At 44.3% G+C, this 20,242-nt stretch overlaps 1 protein-coding gene across 1 annotated transcript in view; it reads right to left on the minus strand.

Annotated features, from left to right (window-relative positions):
* Positions 1-289: 289 nt before the first annotated feature.
* PIP4K2A (phosphatidylinositol-5-phosphate 4-kinase type 2 alpha) overlaps positions 290-20,242 on the minus strand; it is a 173,547-nt gene continuing 153,594 nt past the window's right edge. Inside the window, exons 7-10 of the mRNA XM_007526374.3 lie at positions 13,336-13,449; positions 5,487-5,730; positions 4,404-4,507; positions 290-2,518 (exon numbers count right to left, since the gene is read on the minus strand). Of these exons, the coding sequence (XP_007526436.1) occupies positions 2,438-2,518; positions 4,404-4,507; positions 5,487-5,730; positions 13,336-13,449 (543 nt within the window). The 3' untranslated portion in view covers positions 290-2,437. The remainder of the gene's footprint in view (positions 2,519-4,403; positions 4,508-5,486; positions 5,731-13,335; positions 13,450-20,242) is intronic.

The following is a 20,242-nucleotide window of genomic DNA, read 5'->3' on the forward strand; positions in this document are numbered from 1 at the left end:
CCATGGTGTCTGCCAGTCGAAACCACTGTTTACTTCCTCCCAGGGAAACAGACTGTGCCAACCTGTCAGAAACTTGCAACTAGGAAGACATAGAGATGCTGACTTTTTAAGATCTCTATGATTTACAATAAAATAGTTTCACAGGCAGAGCTCAGGTTAGTGGTCAAGACTTCATTTTGTTTTCACATCTACCTGGGCCAGCTACACATATCCTCAGTGCTAAGTATTTATAATTCGTTGGCCAAGGAGAGGAACACAAGAGAGAGTGAAGAACAAAGGCTCCACCATGTGAGTCATCAAAGTGCTTTATTTTGGAAAGGCTAACTCCTGAGTGGAGTGTCTGGTCAGGAGAAGGACACAAGGCAAGCTTCCTCACTCTGTCCAGATCAGTGACTGACAGAATTAGAATTGAACAACAGATACTGCTACAGACAAAAAAAATAAAAATAAAAATAAAGCATTCTGTAAATGTCTAAGAGCATACACAGATTGGCCACGGAGGAAATGGTTTATGACAAAGTATGTGTACCTTACTTTACTTCAGGGTCTCAGAGTCAGAGAAAGCACAGAATTGCAAATGAGTCCATGCCAGAGAGAAAGGTGTGCGTGTATTAACAAATCAGTTTCGACTCACTGAAACGCATAACACAAAACAAGGCTAGACAACAGCGTCTTGGTGTTAACTTCATGGGTTGAGGCTAGATCAACGTGAAGCCATACGGTAGTATGAAGGGTGCCGTTTTTTGCTGCCAAAGGTGGGCTCTCCTACCACTTGGTGTTTTCAGGAGCAACCCACATACACGGGGCACAATTACTGTCCTGAGGGCCCCAGAGTCAAGTCACCAGAAGAGGGAGGGTTGCAGGGGGGGATTGGCAAAGTTGTCAGTCATTACTAGAGGGTAGATTTTTTTTCTTTTTCTGAAACTGCCTACAAAAATCATTTTATGTTTTAAACAAAAAATTTCAAAGGCACAGCTTTAGCACAGTGTATAAGTTGATAGCCTACTCTAAGCAAGTCTAGAATCTTTGTCAGACGCCTTTCAGACAATGTCAGCAAGTTTGTTAATACATGATTGATGTTGGACATTTGTAACTTGATTAGGAGCAATCAGCACAGTTTAGGGCAATGTACCTACATCACCAGATGTGAGGTTAAACACTTAAAAAATAAAAGTCAGGTGGGTAAATGGACATCTGGAGGAAACCAAGCAACCCTTTTCCTCTTACCATAAAAGGCTGCCTTCTGTAGGCTTGGAATAAGACATTTGCCTCTACATATGAATGCAGCAGACATTTCAAAATAAGAAAGACATCATTTCACTTACACTGTAAAATAACTTGACATGTAAACTTCAAGCATCACATGCTGAACATGAACATCTTAGATTCAAAAGGATCCCTGTTTTCCTGATAATGTAAACAGTACAGTTGAGGGTTTCAGTTAAAGGGGTAATTCCTAATGACAGACCACTGACCACTGTTTGAACTAGGTCAAAAACACCTGGTAACTCAGATTTGCCAAGCTCAAAGGAGAACTCAGTTCTGGTGAGAGGTACAGATACCATTGCCCCAAACTATGCACTTTGTAGGTAAGCTTTTATTATTATTTTACTTTGTAGCATTATTTCCTATATTGCAACAGAAGAGTGTAACAGTGAGGAAGCTCCAAGCAAGAAGAGAAAAGTAAGCAGGTTTCCTGGATGTGTTGACTGAGGTGAGAATGTACAGAGTCACTGGGCATCAGCTTCTCACTGGAGGAGGATTTGTCCCTGACACATTCAGAGGCAGAAGCCTGACCCAAAGCCCATAGATGACAGAACTCCTCATGCCAGTGCCAGGGACAACTATGTAGGGTCAGCTTGCATGGTGGAAGTGTAACATTCAAAGTAAGATTTATTTTTCCCTTTTAATCACCATCATAATTATTATCTTCATTATTATTATCTTCACTATTATTATGAATACTGTCTCACATCTTTCAACTCTCCCCCCACCCCACCCCCAGAATAAACCGATCCACAGTTTATCATGAAATGCCAACAAGGTCTGACATGCATTTCCTTCTCCCCCTCACCCCACAGGTGGGTGTTCGTTCATTCATTCATTCATTCATTCATTCATTCATTCATTCACCCACAGCTATGATCAGAGCACCTTTGCCCAAACACACTCTGATGGGAGCTGACTAGTTTCCACTGATTAATTCATTCATTCGCTTCTCAGGATGCACCTGCGATGCATACAAAGTCAGAAAGAGCTAGAACGATGCTGGAAATATCAGGCAGCTGTTAAAGCGAGTAGCCCCCAACTCAGTCATCTTGTCCTGAAGGTGTAAACAAACAGGTGTGCTTCGCTGAGTTTGGTTTTCCTTGTTTCTTCCACCGAAGCCACCCTCTGTCCTTCCTGCACCCGCTTCGGTCCCACACCGCAGAAGAGGTTACGTCAAGATGTGGCCAATAAAGTCCAAAAAGCGCTTTGAATACTGTTCTGGGTTCACAGTCGAGATCTCTGCACCAGCCTGGGCAGTGAAAGAGGAAAGGAACACAGGTGTCATTTGACTTGATTTCCAACTGTTTTTTGGGGGGAGGGTGGTGGCTGACTAGAAAGCTGATTCTTCAAATCTACGTACCTTGTGCTCTTAATATGTAATTCATTGGGCTGGAGATAGCTCACCTGGTTTGAGCTCCTGGCACCACCATGCACAGTGACAGGGGAAGCTCTGTGAATGGTGGAGCAGTGCTATGATGTCTGTCTCTATCTTTTTTTTTTTTTTCCTCTCCAGGGTTATCATTGGGGTTTGGTGCCAGGACTATGAACCCACTGCTTCTAGTGGACATTTTTAATTTTTAAAAAATTTTCTTGAGAAATTGAGAGGAAGGGAAAATAGAGAGGGAGAAAATGGACACCTGCAGACAAAGACAGACACCTGCATACCTGCTTCACTGTTTGTGAAGCATCCCCCCCTGCAGATGTAGAGCAGGGACTGGAACCCAGATCCTTGTGCAGGTCCTTGCGCTTCATACTATGTGCGCTTAACTGGGTGTGTCACTGCCTGGTCCTGCTATGATGTCTCTCTTTCTCTCTATATGAAATGGAAAGGCAGCAAATCCAGCAGGACTGTAACTCCAAAGAAAGCTGGGTGCTGGGAACTGAACCTGGGCCATTGGAGCTTTGGGAGTGGAAGGAACTCTTTTTGCATAACCATTATGCTATATCCCTAGTCCAACAGACATTTGTTTTAGATGTCCCTTTTCATCTGGGCACCTGTAATTTCCAGGCCTGGCCTGAGCTGCTGGGGTCTCATGTTGGTGCTCAGGCCTTGAAGGCAGAGGATGGTTTCCAGAATTTTTTTTTTTTTGCAAATAGTAATGTCTTGTTTTTGCAACTGCACACAATTTTAGACCATGAGGTATATTCTGGGGCTAAGCTAGTGATTTACAGGGGTGCTTACTGCAAAGTCATATCTGCTATGGTGTATTCCAGATTTTATGTGATATATAATCTCAAGTAGCCCCATTAAATCTTCACTGGCATTAGCACCTCTCTACCAGCTAGGGGCGCAGAAGCTCCATAGTGTTTCCTCAGGGCCACATAGCTGAGAAAGGTAGAGGAGGGATTCCAAAGAGAGAAATTGAGGGGGGAGGGGAAGACAGAAAGGGAGAAAGAAAAGACACCTGCAGACCTGCTTCACCACTTGTGAAGCAACCCCTGTGCAGGTGGGGAGCAAGGGGCTCGAACCAGGATCCTTGTGCACACTTTGTACTAAGTGCACTTAATCTGGTACACCACCATCCAACTCTACCCCGCCCCTCCGTTTATTTTATTTTTTTTTTAGATAGAGACAGAGAAAGAGAGAGTGAAAGGGACCACGGCATTGAAGCTTCCTTCATGCGGTTGGAGCTGGTTTCAAACCTGTTTCACTCATGGCAAAACAGCACCTTATCCAAGTGAGCTAGTTCACTGCCCCCAAAGGAGTTCATATATATATGAATTATGCACATATATGGATGCATATAATTCATGGTGCACAAAAGAAATCTAAGACCATGTGATCAGGAGGTGGAAGCAGGAGACAGAACCCCACCTTGGATGCACTGAATGAAGCACTCTTTGACACTTTGACCTCTGTGACCTTTTCCAAAGAAAAATGGAATTTGCATTCTGGGGATGTTGTGATGTCCCCAGTGTTTAAGAAAAGTTCTGGCAGAGCTTCAAACATTTGTTCAAGGTTCAGAGAGTCCCAGATGAGCAGGTAGAGCCCCAGGCTGGGGACCCTGCAGTCAACCTGCTGGGAACAAGAACCTGATGGACTTTGCACAGTGGGGAGGAGCCGCTGAGCAGGCTGCTGCACTGCTCAGGGTATCAAGAGCCAGGGTGGAGGAGGGGACAGAATAGATACTTACTCCATGTTTGACAGTTTTTGCTGCGTGGGCTGCTTTCTTCTTTGCATCATAATGAGTGAGGATGTCAATAATTGCCATGAAGTACACCTCTTTCCGGGGCGAGTCTGCAAAGGGACCAGAGCTGTGAGGGAGGTGCACAAGAGTCCCTGTAAACTGACCCAGGGGGAGGGGAACGGGTTCTCTAGACCCAGACTGAGGCAGAAAGCAAAGGCCCATCTCTGCTAAACAAGCAGCTTAACTCTCTGAACGCAGTCCTCTCTCAACTAACAAAGTTAAAAAAACAAAAAAGGGGAGAGCCCCAGGAGGCTCAAGGTTGAGATTATTTTTAGGTTTTTGTTGAACTGTGTCTTTAAGGATTGTGCTAGCTTTGGTAAAAAGAAAAATACTACTTTGAAAATACTCTACAGTGCCAGTAGAGACACTTAGGCTCTTTAATCCCTTTCTGCAATTGTATACAGCTGCTCAGCGTCTCAAATCTCACAGCTGGATAAAGGTGGGTGTCATCTACACAGGCCCACAAATACTGCACTGTTCTAATTATGAGAATATAAAATGCTACCCCATCTAGTTTTCTGTGGCAAAGAAACAATTTTGGCTTCTACACACAAAACAAACCCACTTGGCTCATGTGCTATTAAAAATATTTTTAACAAACTATAATGAATCGCAATTTTAATTACCAAGATGATAGACTTGCTTTTGTTTTCCCCCCCCCTTCCCTCTATTCCACATATAAGTAACTGGCAGAATGGGATAGCCCATCACATACCCAACCTCCCTGATACTGAGGATTATGATGGAGCCCGCTCTAGAGATGAGTGAGACAGAGCCCGAATGGGGGTTCAGGACAGAGTCACCAAGCCCTGGGCCAGCTTCACACTCCAATGAAGGAGAGGGCTGTTGGCAAGGAGACACATGCCATACGAGATAACAAATCAAGGATCATAATGGACTACCTACTTACATACCTAGCTCCAAACAGATTCATGAGGTTTAAGCTTCCCATAAAACAGATTGCTGAGATAATATTTTCAAACATTTATGTGGATGTGTCTTATAGCTACAAGTGTGTGTTGGACTTACTTTCATGGCACTTAATTCCATACACATCGATGCTGGGGTCGAACTCCCCGGGGACCAAAGGGGGGGAGCTGTTGAGTGTATTTCCAGGGCTGTCGGGAGGGGTCCCCACGGGGTGAGTGCCATCACTCTCACCCTCCTCTTCCCCCTCGTTCTCCTCACACTCCACCTCCTCTTGCTCAGCTCTCTCCACGTCATGAATGCCCACCAGCAGGCTGTAATCCATGAGTTTCAGCTGGGCAAGAAACTGGGGAGGAGAGAGGTGGGGGTTACACAGAATCAGTTATGTTGCCAGTAGAACCCTGATTCCTAGAAAGCAAGCCCCTTTGGAAAACTGTATGGAGAGTCCTTAAGCAAGTAAAAATGGAATTACCTTCTGACCCAGCAATGCTACACAGAAGCACTTATCCAAAGGATAAGCAAATACTAACTAGAAAGGACATATGCACCCGTGTCCATGCCTGAATCATTCACAAAACCCAAAGAGTGGAAAAAACCTAAATGCCCATCAACAGATGACTGGATAAAGAAGTTATGAGACATATACTCAACAGAACACTACTGTTCCATCAAAAGAGAGGATGTTGTGGAGACAAAACAGACAGAATTGGAGGCAATTCTTAACAAAGTAAGTAAAAGAGGTGAAAAAGACAACTACCAGAAGGTTTTACTCCTGTGGAATCTACAGAATTAAAACACTTGAACCTACAAAACAACCAACCAGCCTACCAACCAAAAGCAAACAAGAGAAAGACTTAAGACTTTGTGGGGATGATGACAGTTAGCCTTCAGAGGGTAGGGCCACAGAACTCTGGCAGTGGGTGCGATGTGGAGCTATACACCCTGTAATCTTACTCTCTTATAAACCACTATTACTCACAAATGAAAAAAACATGACATTAGAAAGAAAAAAGTCAGGGATGAACTCAAGAGGAAAGGATAGAGGAAGTGAGGGTGTTCCCTCCCCAGCAAGTGGCCTTGCTCAAGGTCAAGCTCAGGGTCCAGGCAGCTTCTTGGTACAGAGCTGGCACCATCTGCCCTGAAAGCAATGCTGGAGGATGGGAGGCAGGCACTGATGGCACCATGGAATGGGGGACTATACCAAGGAGCAGAGAGCAGGCCCGAGAGGAGGGACTAAGAAGAGAAACCTCCAGCAGGCAATGAAGGCTGACAAAGGGGGCAAACAGGGCTTCCTCAAGGGGTTTCCTGCAGCATCTCTAGGAACCAGTGGGAACATGCTTTTGGGAAAAACGGCTCTGCACAGGGAAGTATAAGCTCAGATGGCACCTGTCACCAGCAAATGCCTGTGCTAGTCCTTGGCTCCCAGCTGATAGAAGTGGGGGCTGGGAGATACTGAGGGTGGATGCAGGATACTTGCCCACTTACCTACCTTGCTCTAGACACGGTGAGAATGCCAGCAGGTTAAGGTGAGCTCTGTAAGTTCAGTGATGCCTGTCTCTTTCAACCTTTTGCTGATAACTCCCCCCACACCTTTAAAAGTTTTTATGGCTCATTTATTTTGCTACCAGGGTTATCACTGGAGCTTGGTGCCTGCACGATGAATCCAAGGCTCCTGTTGCCATTTTCTCCTTTCCTTTCCTTTCCTTTCCTTTCCTTTCCTTTCCTTTCCTTTCCTTTCCTTTCCTTTCCTTTCCTTTCCTTTCCTTTCCTTTCCTTTCCTTTCCTTTCCTTTCCTTTCCTTTCCTTTCCTTTCCTTTCCTTTCCTTTCCTTTCCTTTCCTTTCCTTTCCTTTCCTTTCCTTTCCTTTCCTTTCCTTTCCTCTCCTCCCTCCCTCCCTCCCTCTCTCTCTCTCTCTCTCTCTTTCTTTCTTTCTTTCTTTCTTTCTTTCTACCTTTCTTTTTTTTAATGCCTCCTGGGTTATCACTTTCTGGTTGGGTAGTCCAGCTGAAGCTCTTCCCTGGGTCTCCAGTCCCTTTCACACAGGAAGTGTTTGCACTCAGAGCCCAGCTCTCCCACTGAGTCATCAGCAGGAGGAAATCTGCATTTCTAGGTAAGAAGCTGCTCTGATGTCCCCCAGTAAGATGCAGGAAACCACAACCCCAAATGGGGACTATTTACTTTCAAATGATACTGAGAGACAAATAGAACAACAGCAACAAAAAGCCACAAAGCAAAATCAGAAGGAAGAAAAAGTCAAATATTGTATGGTTCTCCCTATGTGCAATATAAGAAAATGAAACCGACGGATGGATGAAAATAAAAATACACGAGTAGGTCAGAGACATAGCTTAACTGGGAGAGTGTCTGCCTTGCATGTGTGCAGCCCAGGTTCAATCCCCTGGTACACCAGCAGGTAGCACAAAGGCAGCTGGGAAAGCTTTGGTGCTGTGGTTTTTGGGATCTCTTCTTTTTCATATATATATATGAAGAAAACCATCCTGGAGTGGTGAAATAATGCAAGAAGCTCCAGCGAAGACCAAGAAATAAGCCAACAGAGCTGAGGTTATCTGATGGGGTGGGGGGGGGTTTGGTTGCTTTCTTTTTTTGAAAAAAGAAAAAAATAAGATGAGAAAGACCAGAAACAGAGTTAAGAGACAAGTTTTGCTGAGGACAACTTTTCTTTTCCTTTTTCTCCTCCCTTCCTTACCTTTCCTCCCTCTGTTCTTTTTGCCACCAGGGCTATCACTGGGGCTTGCTTGATGCCTGCATGCTGAATCCACTGCTTCTGGTGGCCATTTACTTTTCTTTTTGACAGAGACACAGAAAGGGGAAACAGAGGGAGAGAGACACCTGTAGCACTGCTTCACCATTTGTGAAGCTTTCCCTGTTAGAAAAGTGAGTGCATGATCATGCAGACCATGGAGAGAGAGAGAGAAGAGAGAAAGAGAAAGAGAGAGAGAGAGAGAGAGAGAGAGAGAGAGAGAGAGAGAGGGAGAGAATGGTTGACAGTCAGACTTTATTACAGAAAAGTCTATGATGGATGACTCCTAGCACAGAGATGGCCAGAGAGAGTCATGACTCTGGACTTGCACTTGAGACAATCCAGGTATATACAGGATGCAAGTTCTGAACATGTGTATGTGTGTGTGGGAAGCAGATTATTTGAGGAAATTCCTTCTGTCAGGCTGATCACGGGTTGCACAGGGAAGGCAGTGACCTTTCCTTTATTGCTTGACCTTCCTGCATTGGGTTGTGGTACTCTCAGGTTTAAGGAATATCTCCTAGGTAACTAGGTGGGTTGGATTGCCTGGGGCTGTCTGAGGAGAAAGGTGCTTCATGAAGAAGTAGTAGGAACTGGCTATCAGTTCTGTGTGGCAGGTTTCAGCAAGTCTCCTTTAGCCCCTGCAAGTGGGGACCAGCAACTTGAACTTGGTTGCGTTTTACTGGGTGTGCCACTGCCCAGCCCCCAGGCAACCAATTTCTTTCTTCTTTCTTTCCGTTAAACTAGCAGGTCATTGGGTTGCATTGGGTCGACCTTCTTGTGGTGTATCCTGTGAGTACCCATTCATTGGGAAACTGATGATCCTTCCTAGCCGACTGAATCCACATGGATCCCAGTCACTTTCAAAGCCAGCAACAAGCAGCTCCTGACAGCTTTCAACCTGACGCTGCTGACTGGCTACGGAAGAAGGGCAAACGCTAGAAGAAGAAGAAGCAGGTCATTAAAAAACACAAGGAGTATAGGTTGTAGAGTTGGATGGGAGATTATATCTTATTTCTCTAACCTGCTCACTCTGAGCTCAGGTAAATTCTTCTCTCAGAGTCTCAGTCACTTACTAAAAAACAGGATGCTACCCTTCACCTGGTAGGGACATCACCATACCTGGCAGGGATGAGGGAAGGCTGAGATGACAGGACGAAGTTGAGCCAATGAGAGCACACCGTGCCTCGAAGGGAACAAGGGGACCTGCTGCTGTCACTATGGCTGAAGGCCCTTTGCATCAAGCACATGATTTGAAGTGTGGCAGATCAGAAGGAGAGATGTGTGGAAAGGCCTGTTCTCTGGCTGCCCCTTGTCTTCATGGACTTTATTTTCAAATCTCCTTGGAAGCAGAGCAAAATGGCCTGTGGTGATAAATCCATGGTTCTTGTTGGAGAACATGCAGTTAGTTGCCCACTACAAAAATACTGTGGATGGGAAGCTTCCGAGGAAAGGTAAAAGGGGGCCAAAGACTCACAGCTAGTGTGAGGACTTAACGCCGCACATCCTCTGTGCTCTCTGCTCATCCCTCTCAGCCTTAAACTGAACTTATTGATTGCTTTAAATACTATCTCAGATAGCAGAGCATGAAGGTTTCTCGGTCTTTATAATTGTTGGGTCCCTGCTTTGCCAGCATCTTCATAATTACTTGCTGGACCTCATCTTTTGTTCTAGAACATTCCATCTAATATCATCCCTTATAATTAATCTCCATTATGCCAAATCTTTGCTCTACTATGATCCTCAAGATCCTTCTAATCCTTGTCACAAAATTATCCAGAAAACTCTGTGGCAAAGGACCAGGTGATAGACTCTTTCTTTCTTTGGCTCTCTCTTTCAAAAGTGACAGAAATCCAGAGGGAAAGGGGAAGAGAGAGAGAGGAAGAGGGAGGGAGAGAGAGAAAAAAAGAGACAGAGAGTCACCTGCAACACTGCTTTGCCACTCATGAAGCTTTCCCCTGCAGGTGGGAACCAGGGGATTAAACCCAGGTCTTTGTACATTGTAACATGTTTACTTAACCAGGTGCGTGACCATCTGGTCCCAATAAACCCTCTTTGACAACAGATTTAACTTTACTTTCTAGCTTTATTAAAGCATCTTTTTTCTATGCAAAAATGCACGATTACTTTTCTGACAACCAATAGTTTCTTACCCATTAAACTGACAGAGTATAATTACAGCAATTGTCCCCCAGGGTTGTGTGTGTATTCTTGATAGAGACAGAGAGGTAGTGAAGTAGAAAGAGAGAGAGAGAGAGAGAGAGGGAGACTGAGAGACAGGGATGGGGGAGGGGCAATAGCACCAAGTTTCTTCAATGAGGTGGGAACCAGACCTGAACCTGGGCTGCACACATGGCAAAGCCACATACTAAGTGGGCTATTTTGTCAGCTCTGCAGAGTTTAAGATTGTGAAGAGAGTTTGGGAGCTAGTTCATTTGGTAGAGCACATGAGGCCCTATGTTGACCTCTGGTACCACACAGGAGCACCATGGGCAGAACCTGGGGAAGCCCTGTGGATGGTGGAGTGGCACAGTAGTGCTTCTCCTCTATTTAGTCTCTTCTTGTCTGCTCATGTCCTGCCCACCCCTTCCTTTTACCAAAGCACTGCTCAGCTCTGGCTTATAGTGCTGAGGATTGAACCTGGGAGGCATGAAAGTTGTTTAGAGTAACCACTATGCTGTCTTCTCAGTCCCATTTCCCTATTAAAAAAAAAAAAAAGGGAGGAGGAGGAGAGGAAGAAGAAGAAAAAAAAAAAAGAATAGAAAATGAGTCATGAAGACCACACAGCACTATTGTGCTTGCATGAAGGTCTGAGCTCACTCCTGAGCATTATATTTAAAAGAGAGGGGGGAAGAAAGGAAGGAAGGAAGGAAGGAAGGAAGAAAAGAAAGAAAGAAAGAAAGAAAGAAAGAAAGAAAGAAAGGGAGGGGAGGAGGGAGGGAGGAAGGGAGGGAGAAGTAAGTAGCAATGAAAAGATAAGAGTGCACAGGAAGGACTTAAACTCCATTAACTTCATTTGTGTTGACTGCAGACCACTGCTGTCACCTGCCTCCTCACCCCTTCCCAAGGCTGTGGGTCATAAATGTGAGTGCTGAGATGCCTGTGGCAGGGAGACCTGGATTTTGCATGGTGTGACATCTGGATCCCAGGGTAAGCCAATGAGAGAAGATTAGTGTCAGCCCTTCATGGTTATGATCAGAGCTGACAACTCTGTCAGAAAGCAAAAGTGATTCTCACTCTCCGTGGAGAAAAGGACACACCTAGATTTAGTGGCATGCAAAACTACGCTGCACAGCATCTGACTAAATAGTTGTCCACTGCGTGCGCGCGCGTGCGCACACACACACACACACACACACACACACCAGCTAGATTCCTGAATGACAGCCTTTTTCCCCTAAAGAAGTAGATTATTGCACTATAATACACTCACCTCTTACTTTAAGCAATGCCCCCCCCCAAAAAAAAAACAAGAAATAAACCTATTCAAACTAGCAGGTCAGTCAGCTAAATTAGAAAAGCATGGGACTGATAGAAAAAAAAAAAACCCAACCAAACCAGATTACATTCTAGCCTCATTATCAAGATCAGATGTCAAGCTACTTCACCATAATTACCTGCTTAGAAATTAATGATGCTTCTGCATGAGTCTTAAAACTAAAGACACTTTTATCAACCATTGAGAATTTTTTTTTTTTTAAATGAAAGGACACTTGATGGCTTGCCTCTATTTCAACAAGATGGCTACAAACAAGAGCCATGTATGGAATTAAACTATCTTAATCCTCTAATCAACAACATTAATAGAGACAACAAAAGGCCTAAGAGGATCCTTATGCAATTCAACTGTAAATCTGATCTGCTTTAGTTACATTATTTTGTAGTCTAGATACAGTGATATATAGCCAAGAGAAAAAAAGATGAAAACAATTTTTTCTTGGCAGATCACAGATAGCCCTCAGGGCTATTTACCATAACTGCTGAAAAACAGTATCATTCAGGATCAAAGATTAAAGAGAGACACTATGGTACTTAGCTATCAGGCCAAGTCAAGCCCCTAGTCCAGGGGAACATGCTTAACTGATATGCATTTTAATAATAATGACTGACACTTGAGGAGAAATGAATGCTGCTTCATGAAGGACAAGGGGAAAAAAAAAACATATGACAAAAGCACACTTTTATCTTTGTTGAAAAAAGTTGACATTTACAACCTTCACAAATAACCAATATTTGGGTTCTAACCCAAGCATACACACCATGTTGGCTAAAATAATGGGTGAAGGGAGTGAAAAGTAGAAAGTTCCAGCTGTCCTGGAGATGGAATGCACAGCACGGTGACTATGGCTCACAAGACTGGATTGCATGTTGGAGAGTTGCTGAGAATATATCTTAAAAGTTCTCAAGAGGGGGTCGGGCTGTAGCGCAGCAGGTTAAGCGCCCATGGTGCAAAGTGCAAGGACTGGCATTAAGGATCCAGGTTTGAGACCCCGGCTCCCCACCTGCAGGGGAGTCACTTCACAGGTGGTGAAGCAGGTCTGCAGGTGTCTGTCATTCTCTCCCCCTCTGTCTTCCCCTCCTCTCTCCATTTCTCTCTGTCCTATCCAGCAATGAATGACATCAACAACAACAATAACCACCACAAGGATACAACAACAAGGGCAACAAAAGGGGAAAAAATGGCCTCTAGGATCAGTGGATTCATGGTGCAGACACTGAGCCCCAGCAATAACCCTAGAGGCAAAAAAAAAAAAAAAAGTTCTCAAGGAAAAAAAAAGTAACCATGTGTCATGATAGAGGCTGACTTACTATGACAATCTCTTCCCAGTATCTAATACTTGAATGGTGACTCATGTTACACACTTGAGACTAATAATGAAGTTATCTGCTAATTGTATCAATTTTAAAAGTGTAAGCAATTTTACTCTCATGATTTCTGACAGGAGTCTGAGAGGCAGCTCCTCAGTTGGGGTAGACATCTTGCTGTGCATGTGGTCCAGGTCTGAGCTCACATGAGGTGACACTAGATGGGGGAGCTCCTGTGCTGTGGTGCCTCTGTGTGTGTTTTTCTGTCCCAAAGTAGCCCCCTGGGAGCTGTGAAACTGCACAAGCTTTGGGTCAGAGCCCAGCAGAAACAAGTCAACAAAACCAAAGTCATAGACATTTGCACATGACACTAACTTCTCTTACCTCTACATCCTTTTTCAGTTTCTCCAGGAACACCTTTTTGTTGTTGTCATCAATATAAATCTTTTGGCCCTTGTTAATGAAATCGTTATCCTTCAAGGTTGGCAGTTCTTTGGCCTAAAATGAAGGACAAAAGAACAAGAAAAGAAATCTTGAGTTCCATCTAAACAAACTAACAAGCCAGGTACAGCTTTCAGATCCTGGAGGATGTTTCCACCCCTGTTATCTGGTTTGCTGGGGTTTACTGCAAGGAGTCTGACCCAAGATGATGGAATGTGAGGTGGCTTGGATGCCGCCAGGGGGCACCAGTGAGCTGTGGCCATTGGAAGCAGTCCCACCAGTAGTGAAGGGTTGGATGGGCTCCATCTCATGAAGTCTTTGTAACAAACACACTGTGTGGTTTTCTTGGGAATGAACCTGACAGCCTTATTACAGTCAATTTCTCACAAAAAGTCCTCTAACTATAGAAACTGTATTCTTGGAATTCTTGGTTGGGAACCCTCAATTTTCTTACTGGTACATCCCAACTCTCTCCCCCGCCCCCACCATACCCCTCTTTTTTCAGTGGTTCCTGCTGGGCTCATGTTCCAAATAACATGTAATTTTATCCTCAAAAAGCCCTCTCCATGAACACATATGATTTCTGTGTCTGGGGGAAGATGCACCTAGAAGTTAGCTATCTGCCTTTCCAAGGGTTCACGCTCACCACTCCATCAAGAAGATTCTGTTCTCTTTTGGACAGTGTCAAAGGAAAATGTCTTCTTTAACACTGAATACATTAGAATAAGACACTCTACCCTTTTCAAATAGGTAAGCGTATAGTCAGCTGGCAAGTAAACTGTACTTACACTGACCAAGAGGCACCGATTAAAACAAGGGTCACAGCAGAGACAACTTTCGTTTGTGTTGTGTTCTCTGTAATTTTAACAGTGTGGACTGTTTTGAAGTCTGCACTCTAGGAGATTTCAAGACCAGCCAAAATGCCTCCACTCTCCTTTCAGGTAACCATAACTTATTTCTTCCAGTTGAAAGGAACTCAACATAATCTACTGCCTGTCTTAGTACAACTAAGCAGTTACTTTACTGTAGGTGTGATTTGAGTAAAAAAAAAATATATCCATGGAAAGAATAAGTTTTCACTGCATTCCCCATGCTTAGTCAAAGCAATAATAAAAGAAAGCTGTCTGGGTCAACCTACTGAACCATCTTTCACAAACAAGACCAGTTCACCTTTCTTTTCTACATATGGGCAAGTTCAATATCTTTTGTACACACACATAGACAAACACATATGATGCAATGAATTTCAATGCAGTAGCAAGGTGACTTTAGCTCTGAGAATAACAAAGCTGAAGTCTTGTGATTCTCAGTGTGATACACCACTGTCAAAGCCATGTATCTACCTTAGGAGATAGGTACAGCTAAGAACAGAAATCCAAAGATTCAGGTCAATGTACAGAGAAAAAAGACAAATGGAAGCACCATTTCTATATTTCAAGGAGTCTGTAATCTAATCAAGAGACAAGCTGAAGGTGAGTAGGCACAGAACAAGGTGGCAGGCATAGTAACAAGGTCTGAAGAAATACTATGATTCTTGAAGGGGGGAGGGAGACCTACCTTCAGACAATTTCAGGCAGAACTGTAAAGTCTTAAATAAATTTATCAATTTATTGGATAGAGGCAGAGAGAAATTGAGAGGGAAGGGGGAAGACAGAGAGGGACAGAGACACACACCTGCAGCTTGTTATTTTAGGTTATTTTAGGTCCTCTCCTCTCCTCTCCTCTCCTCTCCTCTCCTCTCCTCTCCTCTCCTCTCCTCTCCTCTCCTTTCCTCTCCTCTCCCAGGTCAACTAGGAATACCAAAGGAGACCACCTGGGACCGCAACAAGGCAGGACTAGAACGACTTCAGGAACCCACCAAACCATCAGTGAGTGCAAACACGTGTGGCTCGTGGACAGGGTGGAGCCTAAGGAGAGTTGAGGGGCTAGTAACACTCCGGTAGTTTACCAGTTGAGGCACCAACTCCAGTCTGCTTTACCAACAAAAAGACTGCTGAAGGGAGGAGAGGATGCCCCTAAGACTCACCAAATGCAACTGTGAGACTCCATTGCTACTGCCCTCAGAGGCTGGAACAGCAGGAGGGCAGTACTGACATCTGGATAACAGTACAAGAGGCCCTGTACTGACATCTGGAATAGAGAATTGACCAAGAAACTCAGGAGAAGAGCTACACCTTCATGGCCCAGCAGTGGGGCTGTATAGTGGGAGCATTTCCACATTGTTCTTCTGATGAGAACATGGTGAATAATTACCTCAGAAGCTATAGACTATAAACGGGACTTGTTTAGAAACTCACAGGGCCCAGCAGTGCTGCTCCACTTGGTAGAGAAGCTGAATTGAGCCTGGAGTTTGGATCCTTGGGGTGTGAGAATCTCTTTGCATAACCACTGTGATATCTCTCCCCCACCCTGCTTTCTCTCTTGGTCAGGAGTGAGTGATTAAGCTAAGAAGCCGACTTAAAGTTTAAAAGCCCTCAGGCTGCCATAGCCTACATGGAAGAAAAAGAACAAAAGAGGCTTTTAACAGCTTCTGTGCTCTGACTCAGGGATTGAAATAATATTGAAATAGCTGTTAATTTCTACAACTGTGAACTCTTTAAATACCTTACTTAGACACAAGTCAATCTAGGCAAGAGTTATCAGTAATTTGAAAAGTACTGAGAGAGGGACCTCATAACATACTATATAGAATGGTTAAACCAACAAGAAGAAATATTGGAGAAATGAACCAGGACAAGAGTCCAGGTAAACTCCCAAATGTTGAACCACAAAACAGCGAGGTCAACATCCAAATGCTTGTTAAGGAAATAGTCACAGAAGTGAGTAAAGAGTTTGAAAGAATTTTCATCAGAAATGCAGAAACAACAAATGAGACTCTGGAAGAAAACACTAATTATCTCAAGGTTATTAGAGAGCTGAAAGCTGAAATAGCTGAGCTAAGAACACAACTAGCTGAACAAGCTAATACAGTATTAGAACAGGTTGACAAAATAGATGAACTACAGAAAACAGTACAGGGGAGAGAGAATAGAATAAACGAGGCTGAAGATAGAATTAGCAAGATCAAGGACGAATTAGACACAACTAAAAAAGAAGTAAGAGATCTCCAAAAGAGATTAAGAGATACTGAAAACAACAACTGAGACCTATGGGATGACTTCAAAAGGAATAATATATGCATTATTGGCTTACCAGAAGAAGAAAGAGAGGGAGGGGAAGAAATCATTCTTTAGGACATAATAGCTGAGAACTTCTCTAGTCTAGACAACATCAAAGACATAAAGGTTCAAGAAACCCAGAGGGTTCCAAACAGAATTAACCCAGACTTAAAGACACCAAGACACTTCATATTTAGAATGAAAAGGAATAAGGATAAAGAAAGGATCCTGAAGGCTGCAAGAGAAAAACAAAGAGTCACCTACAGAGGAAAACCCATAAGATTAGCAGAAGACTTCTCCACACAAACACTACAGGCCAGAAGAGAATGGTAAGATATTTATGGAGTACTCAATGAGAAAGGCTTTCAACCAAGACTACTGTATCCTGCTAGATTGTCATTTAGACTAGATGGAGGCATCAAAACCTTCTCAGACAAGCAACAGTTGAAGGAATCAACTATCACCAAGCCTGCCCTGAAAGAAGTTCTGAAAGGTCTCCTATAAACAGGCAGACCCCCATAAATTGCCATATATTAGAACACTCTAAAAATATACAAGAATGGCGTTAAAATATCTTCAATCTATGTTATCAATAAATATCAATGGCCTGAATTCACCTATTGTTGGTATGTTTCATATTGGTTTTCTCCCCTTCCCCCCGACCTCTGAGAGAATTGGTTTGGCCCTTGCTAGTTTTGTGCCCCACTTTCTCCCTGCCCCCTATGCTAAGGAGGTCCAGAGTCCCAGCAGCAGCCACTGAGGGAGAATGATGGGGAAGCACATGGTGTGGTGATTTGCCCACTCATGAATAAAGATTAAACTGCAGCTTCTCAACCCAGCCGTGTGTCTCTGGTCATCTCTGTCTACCGCTGAGAAGCTAGCCCGGCCTGCTGGTGCCCCCGAACCTTAACGACAAATGGCGCCCACATGGACTGGACCTGCGCATCTCTCAGATAAGTGAAGACAATTTGGCTACCTATGTACTATGGCCTTCTCTTCTGCTTGTGAAGAGATCTCCAAAGGCCTCTGCCCTTTCTTCATGAGACTGTTTCGCTGTTTCTGGAACATTTATCTCTGGACCACTCTGTGGTTTCCGCCCAACGCCAGCCCGCAGCCGCGTGGTGCGGGACATTGGGCGTGGGCTCCCTCCACGCTGCTCGGCCACTGGGAACAGGGCAGCAGACATGGCAGGGCCATGGGGCAGGGCTGCGGCGGCCTATCATGGCCGCCACCCCAAGGCACCTCGGCCCGCACCTTCTGCACGGCTGGCCCGCCCGCCCTTGTGCTATGAAGTCTGGACTGCCTTGTAAATTATTATTTTCCCCAATAAAGTGGTTAAAAAAAAAGACTGTGAGGTGAGGGGGAGGGCTCAGGTCCTGGAACATGATGGCAGAGGAGGAACTAGAGGGGGCTGAACTGTTATGTGGAAAACTGAGAAATGGGGCCCAGTGGTGGCACACCTGGTTGAGTACACAGTACAGTGCACAAGAACCCATTCGAGCCCCAAGTCCCCACCTGAAGGGGGAAAGAGTCACGAGTGGTGAAGCAGGGTTGCAGGTGTCTCTCTATTTCCCACTTCTCTCTCGATTTCTGTCTCTATACAATAAAGACAATAAAAAAATAAAACTGAGAATTGGTATGCGTGTACAAACTATTATATTTTACTGTCGACTGTAAACCATTAATCCTCCCAATAAAGAAAAAGAAAAATGTATTATATATACATATATATATATATATATAATTTATTTATGCCCCCAGGGTTCTCGCAGGAGCTCAGTGCCTGTACTATGAATCCACTGCTCCTGTGGCCATTTTCTGGATTTTTTTTGATGGGACAGAGAAAAACTGAGAGGTGAGGGGAAGACGGGAAGAGAGAAAGATATACACCTGCAGACTGGCTTCACTCCTGGGAAGCGACTCCCCTGCAGGTGGAGAGCTGAGGGCTTGAACTGGGATCCCTGAGCTTTGCACTATGTGCTTAACCTGGTGTGCCACTGCCCTGCCCCCCACTCCGCCCCACCCCAAATGTCATTATTTTTAATTAATTTATTTTTTTTGTCTCCAGGGTTATTGCTATGGTTGGGTGCCTGCACTACGAGTCCACTGCTCCTGGAGGCTATTTTTTCCCTTTTGTTGCCCTTGTTGGTTATCAGTTATTATTGTTGTCAGGTAGGACAGAGACAAATCGAGAAAGGAGAGGAAGACAGAGAGGGGGAGAGAAAGATAGACACCTGCAGACCTGCTTCACTGCTTGTGAAGTAACCCCCTGCAGGTGGGGAGCCAGGGGCTCGAACCAGGATCCTTACGCTGGTTCTTGCGCTTCACGCCATGTGCACTTAACCTGCTGCGCTATCGTCTGACACCCCTTCCCTCCAATGTCATTCTTCGCAAACATCAAATGGTGGTCTGGGAGACTACGCCGCTAAATTTGTCAGTAACAATTTATTAGTGTAATAATGTGAAAAGCACGTTGAATATGAAGACAGTGTGTCAGCAGTCACACAGGATCCTAGATTTTTCTTTTTTAAAAAAAATTATCCACTGTTGTATTTGAAGGATTTTATAATTGGTGACAAAGGCAATTTTGTCAATTTTTTTTTTTTTTAACAAAACTTCACAGTGAGTACAAAAAGTGCTAAGGTCTAAAGTCTAACAAATTCCTTGGGAGGGTAGTGAAAATTTGTCACAAGACACAAAACTGAATTATGAAAGGGATGAACTCACTTGGATACTCTCCCTTTAAGAAGCAAAACAAAACACAACACAACAAAACAAAACAAAATCCCCAAGAAATGGAGAAGAATCTCGATGCTTCAAGCATACAGCTGTAGGCGACAGTAGTGAGAGAGTGGGTGTGAAGGACGGAGATATCTGTCCCAATTCCACAGCTCACTTTATCTGTGCAAGAGAGAAGGGAGAGAGGAGCTTGTGTCTGTGTGAGTGAGAGAAACCTGAAGGTAGGAATGACAGGTCATAGACAAGGCAGCAAAGGCCATATTAGATCTGTTTGCAAAGCCAGTCACGCTAATGGAGGGGGTGCCCATACAGGCTCACCCCAATAGATGACCTCAGGTGGCAGGAACAAAATAATCCTTCCTTATAAAGCTCTGAACACCCTGGACTCTAGTCTTAAGCTCACTTGTGAATTTCACAGGCACTTGGGATGTGTTTAGATTGGATCCAATTCAGAACAGGGCAACCAGCTTGGTTAAAGGACTTAAGGGTTTATTGAAAGGATCAACAGGCAAGGTGGATGGTTGGCAGGACTGCTGCTTCAGGAGTCCAATACTGCTTTACAAATGCCCCCACTGGCCATGGCAGGTAAAAGGCTTAGGAGAGTCCAGCTTTTTGGAGGCATGAACCCTGAGTTTCCAACCTTGGCTTCATCTCTTACTTGCTAGGGACCAGGGGGCGATGCTTGCTGATGTGCAGACGGAGGAAAACACCATCAGCTGTAAGGATGTTGCTGCCCACAGACTTGTGCTGTGATTTATTTATGGGCATCATCTTAATCTGCGTAACATACAGACTGGAAGCTTAAGAGTTTCAAGAGATTACTCAATTCAGGGACGCTCTCACAGCCCAGCTGAGTGGAACCACTAAGCCTGTTCCTACACTGGGATGGGAACCTGGGGTTGACTGGTTCTTAGTCACTCAACTGAGGCTGGGTTGTCCTGAGAATTCAACCA

This window comes from Erinaceus europaeus, chromosome 6, assembly GCF_950295315.1.
Source record: "Erinaceus europaeus chromosome 6, mEriEur2.1, whole genome shotgun sequence".
NCBI classification, from domain to species: domain Eukaryota; kingdom Metazoa; phylum Chordata; class Mammalia; order Eulipotyphla; family Erinaceidae; genus Erinaceus; species Erinaceus europaeus.